This window comes from Sminthopsis crassicaudata, chromosome 2, assembly GCF_048593235.1.
Source record: "Sminthopsis crassicaudata isolate SCR6 chromosome 2, ASM4859323v1, whole genome shotgun sequence".
NCBI classification, from domain to species: Eukaryota; Metazoa; Chordata; class Mammalia; order Dasyuromorphia; family Dasyuridae; genus Sminthopsis; species Sminthopsis crassicaudata.
Window position 1 is genome coordinate 469,339,215 of NC_133618.1, and position 13,925 is coordinate 469,353,139.

The 13,925-nt window shown below is 41.4% G+C and overlaps 1 protein-coding gene across 4 annotated transcripts in view; it reads left to right on the top strand.

Moving 5' to 3' along the window:
• The first annotated feature begins 5,228 nt into the window (after nt 1-5,228).
• The window catches only part of MVB12B (multivesicular body subunit 12B), a 278,583-nt gene continuing 269,886 nt past the window's right edge, over nt 5,229-13,925 (top strand). For 2 of the 4 annotated variants that reach the window (XR_012486790.1, XM_074293109.1), the window contains exon 1: nt 6,360-6,530. Coding sequence is in view for 2 of the 4 variants with exons in the window: in XM_074293109.1 (XP_074149210.1) it covers nt 6,453-6,530 (78 nt within the window). In the remaining 2 variants the exon portion in view is untranslated. Of the gene's footprint in view, nt 5,740-6,355; nt 6,531-13,925 lie in introns of those variants that run through there. The other 2 variants (XM_074293112.1, XM_074293111.1) reach the window with 2 other exon arrangements.

The following is a 13,925-nucleotide window of genomic DNA, read 5'->3' on the forward strand; positions in this document are numbered from 1 at the left end:
AGCCTCTCTGTATTCATCCTGTTGGTCATTTCTTACAGAACAATAATATTCCATAACATTCATATACCATAATTTACCCAACCATTCTCCAATTGATGGATATCCATTCATTTTCCAGTTTCTAGCCACTACAAAAAGAGCTGCCACAAACATTTTGGCACATACAGGTCCATTTCCCTTCTTTAGTATTTCCTTGGGATATAAGCCCAGTAGTAGCACTGCTGGATCAAGGGATATGCACAGTTTGATAACTTTTTGGACATAATTCCAGATTGCTCTCCAGAATGGTTGGATTCTTTCACAACTCCACCAACAATGCATCAGTGTCTCAGTTTTCCTACATCCCCTCCAACATTCATCATTATTTGTTCCTGTCATCTTAGCCAATCTGACAGGTTTGTAGTGATATCTCAGAGTTGTCTTAATGTGCATTTCTCTGATCAATAGTGATTTGGTGGAAATAGTTTCAATTTCATCATCTGAAAATTGTCTATTCATATGCTTTGACCATTTATCAATTAGAGAATGGCTTGATTTCTTATAGAGTCAATTCTCTGTATATTTTGGAGATGAGGCCTTTATCAGAACCTTTAACTGTAAAAATGTTTTCCCAATTTGTTACTTCCCTTCTAATCATGTTTGCATTAGTTTTGTTTGTACAAAAGCTTTTTAATTTGATATAATCAAAATTTTCTATTTTGTGATCCATAATGAGCTCTAGTTCTCCTTTGGTCACAAATTCCTTCCTCCTCCACAAGTCTGAGAGGTAAACTATCCTATGTTCCTCTAATTTATTTATGATTTCGTTCTTTATGCCTAAATCACGGAGCCATTTTGATCTTATCTTGGTATGTGGTGTTAAGTGTGTGTCCATGCTTAGTTTCTGCCATACTAATTTCCAGTTTTCCCAGCAGTTTTTGTCAAATAATGAATTCTTATCCCCAAAGTTGGGATCTTTGGGTTTGTCAAACACTAAATTGCTATTTTTATTCACTATCTTGCTCTATGAACCTAACCTATTCCACTGATCAACTAGTCTTATTTCTTAGCCAATACCAAATGGTTTTGGTGACTGATGCTTTATAATATAGTTCTAGATCAGCTACAGCTAGGCCACCTTCATTTGATTTTTTTTTTCATTACTTCCCTTGAAATTCTCCACCTTTTGTTCTTCCATATGAATTTTGTTATTTTTTCTAGGTCATTAAAATAGCTTCTTGGGAGTCTGATTGGTATAGTTGAGGGAGTATTGTCATCTTTATTATATTTGCTTGGCCTATCCAAGAGCACTTAATGTCTTTCCAATTATTTAAATCTGACTTTTTGTGGCAAGTGTTTTGTAATTTTGCTCATATAATTCCTGACTTTCCTTTGGTAGATATATTCCCAAATATTTTATACTATTGACTGTTATTTTGAATGGAATTTCTCTTTGTATCTCTTGCTGTTGGATTGTGTTGGTAATGTATAAAAATGCTGAGGATTTATGTGGATTTATTTTGTATCCTGCAACTTTGCTAAAGTTCTGAATTATTTATAATAGCTTTTTAGCAGAGTCTTTGGGGTTCTCTAAGTATACTATCATGTCATCTGCAAAGAGTGATAGTTTGATTTCCTCATTACCTACTCTAATTCCTTGAATCTATTTCTCGGCTCTTATTGCTGAGGCAAGCATTTCTAGTACAATATTGAATAGTAATGGTGATAGTGGGCAACCTTGTTTCACTCCTGATCTTACTGGGAAAGGTTCCAGTTTGTTGCCATTACATAAGATGTTTACTGACAGTTTTAAATATATGCTCCTGACTATTTTAAGGAATAGTCAATTTATTCCTACACTCTCAAGTGTTTTTAGTAGGAATGGATGTTGGATTTTATCAAATGCTTTTTCTGCATCTATTGAGATGATCATATGGTTTTTGTTAATTTGGTTATTGATATAGTCGTTTATGCTAATAGTTTTCCTAATATTAAACCAGCCCTGCATTCCTGGTATAAATCCCACTTGGTCATAGTGTATGATCCTGGGGATGATTTTCTGTAGTCTTTTTGATAATATTTTATTTAAGATTTTAACATCAATATTCATTAGAGAGATTGGTCTATAATTTTCTTTCTCTGTTTTCAGCCTACCTGGTTTAGGTATCAGTACCATGTCTGTGTCATAAAAGGAATTTGGTAGGACTCCTTCAATCCCTATTTTTTCAAATAGTTTATATAGCATTGGAGTTAGTTGTTCTTTAAATGTTTGGTAGAATTCACATATAAATCTATCTGGTCCTGGGGATTTTTTCTTAGGGAGTTGGTTAATAGCTTGTTCTATTTCTTTTTCTGAAATAGGACTATTTAGACTATTTACTTCTTCCTCTGTTAATCTGGGCAAGCTATATTTTTGAAGATATTCTTCCATTTCATTTAAGTTATCAAATTTATTGGCATAAAGTTGAGCAAAGTAGTTCCTAACTATTGTTCTAATTTCCTCTTTATTAGTGGTGAGTTCTTCCTTTTCATTTTTAGACTGTCAACAATGAGATGAACCAAATAAGTTCCAAAAGAGCAGTAATGAACTGAACCAGCTACACCCAGTGAAAGAACTCTGGGAGATGACTATGAACCACTACATAGAATTTCCAATCCCTCTATTTTTTTCCGCCTGCATTTTTGATTTCTTTCACAGACTAATTGTACGCTATTTCCAAGTCCGAATCTTTTTGTAAACAAAATAACTGTTTGGACATGTATACATATATTACATTTAACTTATACTCTAACATATTTAACATGTGTTGGTCAACCTGCCATCTGGGGGAAGGGATAGGGGGAAAGAGGGGGAAAGTTGGAACAAAAGGTTTTGCAATTGTCAGTGCTGAAAAATTATCCATGCATATATCTTGTAAATAAAAAGTTATAATAAAAAAAGAAACAGAAATATAAGAAGCAAAAAAAGAAAGTGGTCATATAGGGTTTGAATTTAGATCTCTTGACTTTGTAACTAACGGGTGCTTTTTTCATTACACCATGCTCTTTTTTAAAAAAAAATTTAGCTCTTAATTTACAAAACATATACATGGGTAATTTTTCAACAATGACCCTTGCAAAACCTTCTATTCTACATTTCCCTTCCTTCCCGCATTCCCTCCCCTAAATGGCAGGTAGTCCAATACATGTTAAATCCAATATATGTATACATATTTATACACTTATGTTTTAACATGTATTGGACTACTAGCCATTTAAGGGAGGGGATGGGAGGAAAAGAGGAAAATTTGGAACAGAAGATTTTGCAAGGGTCAATGTTGAAAAATTACCGATGCATATGTTTTATAAATAAAAACCTATAATAATAATAAAAATATATATTTACATAGTTATCTTGCTGCACAAGAAAAATTGGATCTAGAAAGAAAGAAAAACCTGAGAAGGAAAACAAAAATGCAAACAACAGAAAGAGTGAGAATGCAATGTTGTGGTCTACATTCAGTTCCCATAGTCCTCTCTGTGTGCAGATGGCTCTCTTCATCACTGAACAATTGGAACTGTACACCATGCTCTTGTCCTGATTAAGCACAAGGTATGATTAGAGCCTGAACCAGGCAATGGAAAAGAAAACAAATAGTCTAAATTACTGCACTAGTGTCCCAATTGGTCTCCTTCTACCTTCCCTTCTCCAATCCATCAGGCTGCTAGAGCTATCTTTCTGAAGCATAGGTACAAGTGTGTTTTCAAAAATTTTACATGATTCTTGCCAATAGCAGTGGTTCTCAAGTTCTTTTAGTTGCAGCCTGCTATACTGGAAGAAGCATTGGATTAGTTGTTTTTTAATCCTGGATTTGAGTCCTGACTGCCATTTCATAGCTGTGTGAAGACTGATGGAGGAAATTTAAAGTGGTAAACTTACAAAAAGATTTCATTATGATCAACTTATTCTTCTTGATCCTAGACGACAGAATCAAGAACAGTTGGGTGAAATTTGCAAAGTGATAAACTGAAGCTTGATGTAAGGAAAAAACTTCCTAAAAATTAGAGCTATCCAAAAATGACATGAGCTCCCTGGGAGAAGCAGTGGGTTAGGTCTTTTAGGTCTTTAAGAAAAGACCTCAAGGATGTTGTTGAAAGGATTCTTCTTCAATTAGGGGTTGGATTAGTTGGCTCCAGAAGTCCCTCCCAAATCTGGAAAAAAAATTCAGTGGACTTTCATCACCTACCTCACAGAGCCTTTATGAGCAAAGCACTTTTTAAAACCTTAACTGGAGAAATAATAATGTTAGTGATTCACAGCCTTAAGAAGTCAGTTTAAGTAACAATTCCTGTGGGGGAGGGAGAAAGAAGCTTCTTTTTAATTGCCCACAATTAACGGTGAACAATAATATCTTGGTCATAGTTTAAGTATGAACTATGGTACTTACAGCTTCTTGTTTTCTATAGCACTTTTTAGCTGTTTCTAAAAACATATTTCAAACTTTTATAAAAAAAAAACTGCTTTAGAAAGGAAACCACATTTCCTTTTGAAGAGTCACTGAATTTATTTACATTCAGACACGTAGTGGGCACTTTTATTCATTCAATCTATCTTCTATAGCTACCCCACTGCCAGCGTAACCTGGCTTTACAGAGTAAAATCGCCTCAAAAATTCTGATTTGGGAAGTGCCATACTTAGTGATCTTCTTAGTGGTGCTCACTGAAGATGGACTTAATCCAGTCTCATAGAATATTAGCGCTTGGAAAGACCTCACAAGAAAATAAAGTTAAAAGACACATTGGAAAGGACTGGAGGGATTATCTAGTCCAATCCCCTCTTTTTACAGATGTGGAAATTAAATCTCGGGGAAGCACAGTTTCTTGTCCACATATTTCAAGTAGCAGAGATAGGGCCTGAACCCAATTATTTGACCCAATTCAATTCAATAATCATTTAACCACCTACTCTATAAATGGCATTTTCTAGTTTCTAGATAGAAAGACAAAATGAAAAACTGTCCCTTTTCCTACTGGGGCGCCTCCTTTCTCCCCCAGAAGTAAAACCTTTAGAAGGAGGGGTGAGACAACTTACTAGTTATCAGCTAAGTTTCTCGTTTGCTTTTACATCACATTTATGAAAACCATGATCTAGACTCCAATCCACATCTTTTCCATTATACCCTACTTCCTAAAGGAGAGAGTATTTTCTAGCATAAGAATGTACACAATCAGGAGACTCATTAATATTCAGCAGTACAGGCCGAGAAAGCCCATTTAGAGAAGGAAGGCTTGGATGACTTTGGGCCCCACTCCTAAACCGAGAGGGTTGGTGATTAAAGGTGCGGGACGTTTGCCGAGCTCCTTCCCGAGGCTGCGTGGGAGAGGTTACTAGAGAGCAGCGGGCCGGGCCCTCCCCACAGGCCTCTCCCGGCCACTTCACTCTCACTTGTCTAGGAGAACAAATGAAAGTTTGTGGGATTGGTCTCGCAGCTCCTCACCATGGCTTTGCTTGAAGTGCATTCTTGAATGCTCGCAATTGTGTGAATTCACACACACACAGCGCATTCCCCGCGGCTGTGCCAATTCTGCCTGGTACCCCTTCCTTGGGAACAGACCCAGCGTTTCCAAAGAGGCTGGAGTGGATGAAAATGTGACCCCACTTCCTCTCCTGCCGCTGGCTCACGCTGCAGCCCGGCTAACTCCCGGACTGCCCACAGCTGGAGTCCCCTCTCGGATCCTCAGGCGCGGCCCACTCCCTCCCTGCTGTGACTGGGTTTAAGGTGCGTATGGATGGTTAAGCACAGGTTCAAGTGCGATGGAATGTGGCCAGGGGGCCACGTGCCCACGACCAGGCCACTGGAGGTGAAGGAGCAGGGGACCCCTGCGGCCTCAGGGCTGCGCTTCCTCCTCCACGCAGCCCCTCGGTCCTGCCCGGGCCAGGCCGGCCGGCTTCCAAGTTGGCCCAAGCTGAATTTCTTGGACCCGGGTGGGAATGCGGGCCCCCAGCGCAGCCCGAACTGGCCCCAGGCCTGGCCGCCTCCTTGACCCGGACCACGGCCTCCCCCGCGTTGCCGCCCCCGCTCCGGTCCCTCCGTGGGCTGGGCGGGATTACGAGCGGACTGAGGCCGCTGCCGGCTCGGCCTGGGCCGAACACTGCCCGGCTGCGGCGGGCCCTGGCCCGGCGGCGGCGGCGGCGCGGGAGCGGCGGGGCGGGCTGCGGAACGCAGGGGGGCTCCCGCTCCCCCTCCTCGGTCCCCTCCTCCCTCCCGTTCGAGCCCCGGCGCCGGCGCCTCCCCCGGAGCATGTGTCAGAGCCGGGGCGACCGGGAGCCTGCCGAGCCTCCGCCGCCGTCTCCGCCGGGGCCCCGGCCCCCCGCTGCCGCCGCCGCCGCCGCCGCCGCCGCCGCTGCTCCTCCTCCTGCGGCCGCCGCAGCTGCTGCGCCCCGCGGTGAGCAGGCTCCGCCGCCCCGGCCCGGCCCGGCCCCGCCCGGGCGATGAGAAGCTGCTTCTGTGTGAGACGGAGCCGAGACTCGCCGCCGCCTTCTCAACCGCCGCCGCCTCAGCGGGGAACAGTTAAGTGCGGGCCCGGGAAGCGCGGGCTCCGAGGCCCGGCAGGCAGGCGGGGGAGCGGGGAGGGCCCGGCCGCAAGCGCGGAGGCGGCGGCGGGGGCCTTTGGAGCGGGCTCCGGGCGAGGCCTGGCCTGGGGGAGGCGCTTCGTGGCCCTCACTGCCGGGTCCCGGGGCTAGGGGCTGACATCCCCTCCCCGGGCTGGGGCCCGCCTGACCCCGGCGGGGAGCTACGTGCAGTCCACCTTTCCAGCCCTGGCCTTCCCTCCACCCCACTCCACGCCTCGGGCCTTTTGGGGAGGGGGAAGGAAGAAGGTACCCCGAAGAGCCGAGCTCGGAGTACATCTGGGAGGGGTGGGGGTTGGAGCTGGCGCAGAAGGGACCGCAGCGGAGCTCGGAATGGGGTCCGAGCAGACAGGCGGACTGCCAGGCCGTGTACCCGGGAGCCGGGGTCCGAGGAGACACCGGGCATTCCCGGGGCTGGTCTTTTTGAGAGGAACATCTTTACAACGGTCATTTAGACCGCCGACACACGTGCTTTTTTAGAACAATAACCTCCTTTTTTCTTGTTAAAGTACATCTCCACCTCCCGTCTCCAGCCTTGAATTTTGCATTTCATTTAGAATAGAATAAAAGACTAAGAGTATATGGAATGGCCCATCTCCCCGAGGCTGGAGGTTCCATTCGGATGATTTCTGCCATATAGGCAGGCTGCAGGACAGCTCCCTCTCTGGGGCCTTTGTCTCTGGTGGTTTCTGCTAAAGATAATCTGGCTGTATGTTTCTAGACAGCTGGCTGGATCTCATCTCATTTTAACTGTGCTAGAAAATCTTATCAGCAGCACCAGAAACCCGTTAGAAATGTTAAGAGATAAGCTCTGTAGAAATCTACAGTAACTGAAAAACTCAATGTGCTTGGAAGGTTAGTTAAAGTATTCTAGTGACATCTTCTCTTAGGGTAGCCTGAAATCATGGAGCGTATTTCTTGGTGTTTTGCCAAGCCCCAAATTACTTCACTTTTTATTTCACTTTTCTTCTGTGCAGGGATATCCTCTTTAGCTCTTATGAACTCCAAGATATCCTTTCTAACTATGCTCATTTTGCATCTGTCATCTAGCTTTTATTCTTTCTTTCCAACAGTAGTAATTTATTAAGTTCTCCGTAGAGTAGTGGATAGAACAGTCAGGACCTGAATTCAAGTGACTTCAAATACTTACTAGCTGTTTAAGCTTGGAGGAGTTATGGAACTGCTATCTGCCTCAGTTTCCTCATCTGTAAAATGAGATTAATAACAGCTCTGTCCTTGTGAAAACAAAATGAGATAATGTTTGTACAATGAGCCTTAAAATGCTATAAAAATGTGAACTATCATTTTTATTGTGTGCAGAAGCACTGTGTTCCTGCTAAGAGAGATTCAAAGATAGGAAATAATTCTTGCCCTATATCAGGGCTTATATCAACCATCATTTAATGAACACCTGCTGTACACTAGGCACCATACTTGGTAATGGGCGTGCAAATACAAAAGTTGGAAAGTTTCTGATCTCACAGATCTTTTTCCTCTACACAAACAAATAAAGAATTGAATGGTCAACATCTGAGATTTTAAACTCCTTGACCACAGGGGCTTGAGATTTTTTTCCCCATTTTATTCCCAGTTGTAGCAGAGTATATAAGTGCTTAGCTGAGTGTGAATAGCTACACCAAAAACCATTGAGTCCACTCTGCTGTGTCTGCTTTTGGGCTTGACTTTGAAAGTTGGCACTTTCAGTGGCACTGAAGGGAAAGATCACTGCATTTGAAGTTAAAAGATCTGGGTAGAAATTCCAGCTCTGCCTTTATCTTAAATCTGTGGGACCTTAAATAAAAAGCCTCATTTTTGTTGCCCTAAGATTCCTCAACTGAAAATTGAGGGAGATGGACTAATTTCTAATGTCCTTTCCGTTTCTAACACTCACGATCCTAAATTATTCAAGATTTGTGAAAGGAGGGGGAAAAGAGGGAGGAGTTGGGGAAAGTGTTATTGGTGTAGGGCATTGAAGGATGCCCTTTAATATTCCAACCAGTGTGAGGAGATCATTCCAAGGAAAGGGAATGATGTACACAGACGCTACTGTTGCTGCTTATCCCCATATCTCCAATTTTCTGCTTTTTGGTCCTTCTCTTTTGTTGTTTGTCCTCTTGTGCACTGTTAAAGCAATCTTAATTCAAAAGTCTGATCTTGTCACTTGTTCGAAAACTTTGATTATTCCATGACTAGCAAATAAAATACATACTTCTTTCTCTGGCATTCAAGGCTCCCTGTGGACTGGCTTCAAGCTGCTTTTCCAGCCTTATATAATTTATCTGCATATGGAGGTGTTCAGGGAGGTTTGATACTTGTGGTGTGAGGGGCTGACCCCTTTTTTAGGACTACTCATCTACCTTTAAGGTCCATCTTTTCACCCAACTTTCACTTGTGACTCCAAGAAGATGTAGCATATATGGTGACCACATCCCAGTAAAATTGTCTTGACAGATGGGCTCAACCAGGTTGAGGGTAACTGATGGGCCTCAAATCCCTGGGTGAGTTAGGGAGATAGATGCATGGAGGAATGGGAATAATTTATGCCATTGGCCATGAAGAGTCTAAAGTCATCCACTGCATTCTGGGCTATCTTGACTTTTGTCTTACCACTAGATTTCAATGATTGGAAGAGAGAGTAAGGGTGATGACTTTATGCAAATCTGTTTCACTTGACCCCAATTCATGAGTCAGTGAAGACATCACCTAAAGGATGAAAACAACAATATTCCAGCCAAACTTTTCAATTTCCTGTTCTTTTTTTTGCCCCCCCCATTATCTCTGTGCTTTTGTTTATATATATATATATATATATATATTCCTCATAATTCATATATATATACACACACACACACACACACATATATATTCCTCATAGCTAGAACTGATGCCATCCTCAACTCCATTTTTGAAATCTTTATCTGTTTTGAAGGCCCAGTTCAGGTACCACTTTCTCCTTTGGACCTTCCCTCATTCAGCTTCCCCACCATCCTTTAGAGCTGACTTTTATCTCCCTCTCAGAATCTCTCCTGTCCCTGATTTTATATATATAATTATCTGATTTTTACCTACTACATTCTATATTCCTTAAAAGCAGAATAGACCAAATAATCTTAATGCAGTAGTCCAGGCAAGAGATAATCAGTGGCTTAAACTAGAGTGGTAACTTTGTTAATGGAGAGAAGTGGACAGATGTGAAATTTGATGAAGAGGAAGACACAGTAGCTGATTATAGGAATTGAAGGAAGGGTAAACGACAACTTCAGGGTCTTGAACCTAGAGAACTGGAAGAATGGTGGTATCTTCAGCAGAAAGTGAAATTTGGAAGAGGTTTAGGAGTGAATTTGGGGCACAGTATTTTCCAAAGGAGATTTTAAAATTAGAACTTGTTTGGAGGACAGAAAATAGGGTTCTGAGAGTACTTAAGCTCATAGAAATGTCGATTTAATTTGGAAAACTAATCTTAGAAGTTCCTTTTAGTGCTTAAAGGGTTGTGATATATTAAAGAGCTTTTCTTTCCATTTTGCTCCAAAGAACCAAAGAAGAAGCAATGGGTGGAAGTTGTTAATTTAGTTGGTCATAACAAAAGACTTCCTAATAATTAGAGCTGACTCAAAGTAGAATAGCCTGCTTTTGGAGGCATCAGTGCCCTGCCATCCATCACTTAGGCTCTTTCTATGTAGGCTGGTTGCCAATTTATAAGAGAGAGATTACTGATTAGATAAGATATTGCTGAATTCTCTTCCCACTCAAAGCTTCTTTATCTTATCACCAATAGTTTGCTACACCTTTGCTTGTGCTCTTAGACTTGAAGTATGTGAATGGAACTCATAAATGCTGGTCTGGAGTTGAGGACCTCAGAATATTGGGGATCATATAATTTGGAGCAAAAGAGAGGTCATTAATTTGAAAAATCTTCTGGGCAATAAATTTTTTATATTTAATTTTGTAATTAATATTTAAGGAGGGGGGAAATACTATTCGCACTGGCATTGTTCTTATGGAACTGCTATTCACATTGTGTAAAATATAGGGTACTTTGGAAGCCAGCTTAGGAAATTCATAGGCCACCTAAGATTTTGTAGGGACTTTGCAGACAGTTTTAGCCACCTGAAATTGATATTTCAGGAACTGAGCAGTGGCTTCCTTCTTCACACAGGGGAAGCTAACCAGGGAGCTGGAACTAAGCATGGGAAATTTTGCAGGTGCGATTATGATGATAAAGATAATGAATGAGTGACTACATGGAATGCAGGTGGTCAGAGTGGATTGTATTTTATTTAAATGACTATTATTGTGGCTGCAGTTCATTGAGCAAATTCTCCTTTGCTTTTTGGTTATTGACAGCTTCTGTGGTGAGGGGTATTTGCAGAAGATTTAGATCCAGATCTTAAGATGTCTGCTTACAGAGATTAGTTAAAGGAAATGGATATAGGTTTAACCTAGAGAAAAGAAAACTTAAAGAGATGTGATCCTTTTCTTTAAGGGGGATCATGGGATTGAAAGCTGGAAGAAATCTTTGAAACAACCTAGTTCAACTTCCCCATTTTATGGAAGAGAAAATAAATGCTGTAAAGATGAAGCCTACGGTTTAATAGTAAGTGACTGAGCCAGGATTTGAACCTTTACCTCCTCAGTCCATGTACAAGACCCTTTCATTATATCCTGCTGAAGATCTATCCTAGTGGAAAGAAGTTTTGACTTGATTTTCTTAACTTGAACAAGATTAAAATGTAATTGAGAGATGTTGTTTAACAAAATAATTAAAAATAAAATATAACATAGATAGAACATAATTTTTAATTTGTGATTTTCTAAGTCAATATGCAACCACATGTTTCTACTTGAGTTTGAAACTACTAGTGTAAAGGAAAAGGTTAGAAGGAATGGATAGAAATTACCAAGGGACAGATTTGAGCTAAATGTAAGAAAAAATTTTCTCAGAATTAGAGCTGTCTAAAATTACAAAATCTGTTATGTTACATAGCATCCCTCTCATTAGAGGTGTTTTTAACAGTAACTCGAATGAGCATATTTTGGAGATGCTATAAAATAGACTGAAATACTTATTTTCTGTCTAATGTTGAGTCATTTACTTGCTTTTAGCCTCAGTTTCCATATCTGTGTTGTGAGATGAAATAAGATATTGGAAAAGCTTATTGCACATATTTTAAGCTACAATTATTGACAACAATAATTATAATAAACTTTTTGTGTGCTGAATCCCTTTGGCAGTCTTGTAAAGCTAATGGACCCCCTTCTCTAATTAAATGTGTAAAATTAAAAAGAATAAGATTACAAAAGAAATCAATTATATTGAAATGCAGTTATAAAAATCACAAAACCAAAAAATTAAATTTACAGATCCCAGCCTAAGAACCCTTGCAGTAGAGAGAATTTTGGGCCAGATATCAGTTGGATTTAGATGGTCTTTGAGTCTCTTGGGACTTGAGCCTGGGATCCTCTTTGAGTTGTGTAAACTTTAACTGTTAGGTCAAGCTGACTCAGTTTGCCTTGACTCTCTGTTGCTTCCCCAGGGTAAGAAGTGGTTGCGAAATATGACATTTCCTATAGGTCCTCTCCCTCCTTCAGGCTGCATTATCTCAGGACTTACCTAGGCCAAGGTTTTGCAGGCTCCACTGGTACCCCTACCCTCTAGGAAGCAGCATTTACTGGGATTGTGCGTTTCCTCTTGTCGGTTACGGCAGGTTAAGCATCTGATCCCTTTCTCGGCTGTCTGAGAACCACAGCCGCTGCCAGGTGTCAGTGACATGGCAGCCTTTGTTGGTGGCGTTCGCTGGGCATCTGTTTGGCTCATTCGACACACTTCTGCCTAGATGCTGAGATAGGAGAAGCCAGTGGGCACTGAGCCCAGCACGTTACAGATGAGCTCCACTTATCAGTCTTTGTGAGGAACCTAGTTCCACTTAGGGCAGGGAATTAACCCTACCTGACAAGTTCCTAAACGTGCTCCTTTTTATTTGAACTGTCTCAGAAGGCTAGTACCTTTTATTTTTTATCTGATTTCCCATGAGATGAGTCAGGGAAGTTTGTTTATAATCCCTTTGACTTCTTCTCTTGACGCTTCTTTGTAACCTGGAAACAATCCTGGGCTCTCAAAGGCTCTGTGCCCTTGGAGGACACACTCTGGCAGGGACTGCCAAGCTGGAAAAACTGGTGACAAGGTCTTACCCAGGGCCTCCCAGCTAGATGGCAAAAGTCTGGCCAGCTCTGTTGGCTACTGCCTTTCCCGAAAGCTGGCTCCTTCGGACATCTCTCTTTGCTGACTGCTTTCATCTACTTTGCTCCTAGGCTCTTCCACCATTCCATCTTGGCCTCCTGCTATAAGTCTCCCCACTTGGACCTGCCAAAGGGATTTTCCTTGAGGGCCGATCTAGCCATCAGACTCTCCCTCCTAGTGTCCCTGGGATAAAGTAGAAGTGCCCCCTTTGGGCTTTTGAAATCTTTAACAACTTGGCCTCCCCTTGCCTGCTTTGAGTATTCGACCTGCTGGCTGTAGAAGCCTTCCTTTCCTTTAAGACTCTACTCAAGCACCAACTTTTATTCAAGGCCTTTCCTAAGTACCCCAGGGCTTGACTTTAGATTTGAAATCTTACCACCTCTACTTGGCTCATTTAGCTAAGAGTTCTCCCAGATGGAATTATTTGCCCCATAATCATTTCTCTGAGCTGCAGAATGTCTGAACCCCATGTTCAGAATTCTGTTTTAATCCAAAATGAGTCCCCCTGTTTCCTCCACCAAACTTTATTTTAAAAATTTTCCATATGCATATGTGTACATATATATGTGTGTATATATATATATGTATATTTACATGTTTGTGTGTATCTCTCTATATAAGTATAAATAATATAATGTATGTGTGTATGTATATCTATATCTGTATCTATCCCCTTAGTTAATTGTAGCATACTAAGGGTGCAAGGGGGAAGGAGAAAAAGGAATGAAGAAAAAGTGCACAGCAGAGAACAAAAGAAAACCTACCAGGAAACAAAGAAAAGATGGACAGCCCTGGACACAATGTATATTATTTATTATAGAGGCTTTCTTGAAATGGAAATTTATTGCTTTATATTTTGAATCCTTTTGTTCTCCACATGATGTTTTTTTTTCTTGTTCTATTTTGTATTTAAGTTTAAAATTTTAAAAATGGGGAAAAACCTTGCCAGGTGGACTTCTAACTCCTTATCCCATTACTGATGGGTCCAGTCTATTTAATCCATACCTTTCAGACTCAGGTTCCATTCTTTTCTTCAATGGGACTTTTTAAGTTCAAAGGACAACCATTTTCTCCTCCAGGTTGGAAAGAATAAGTCT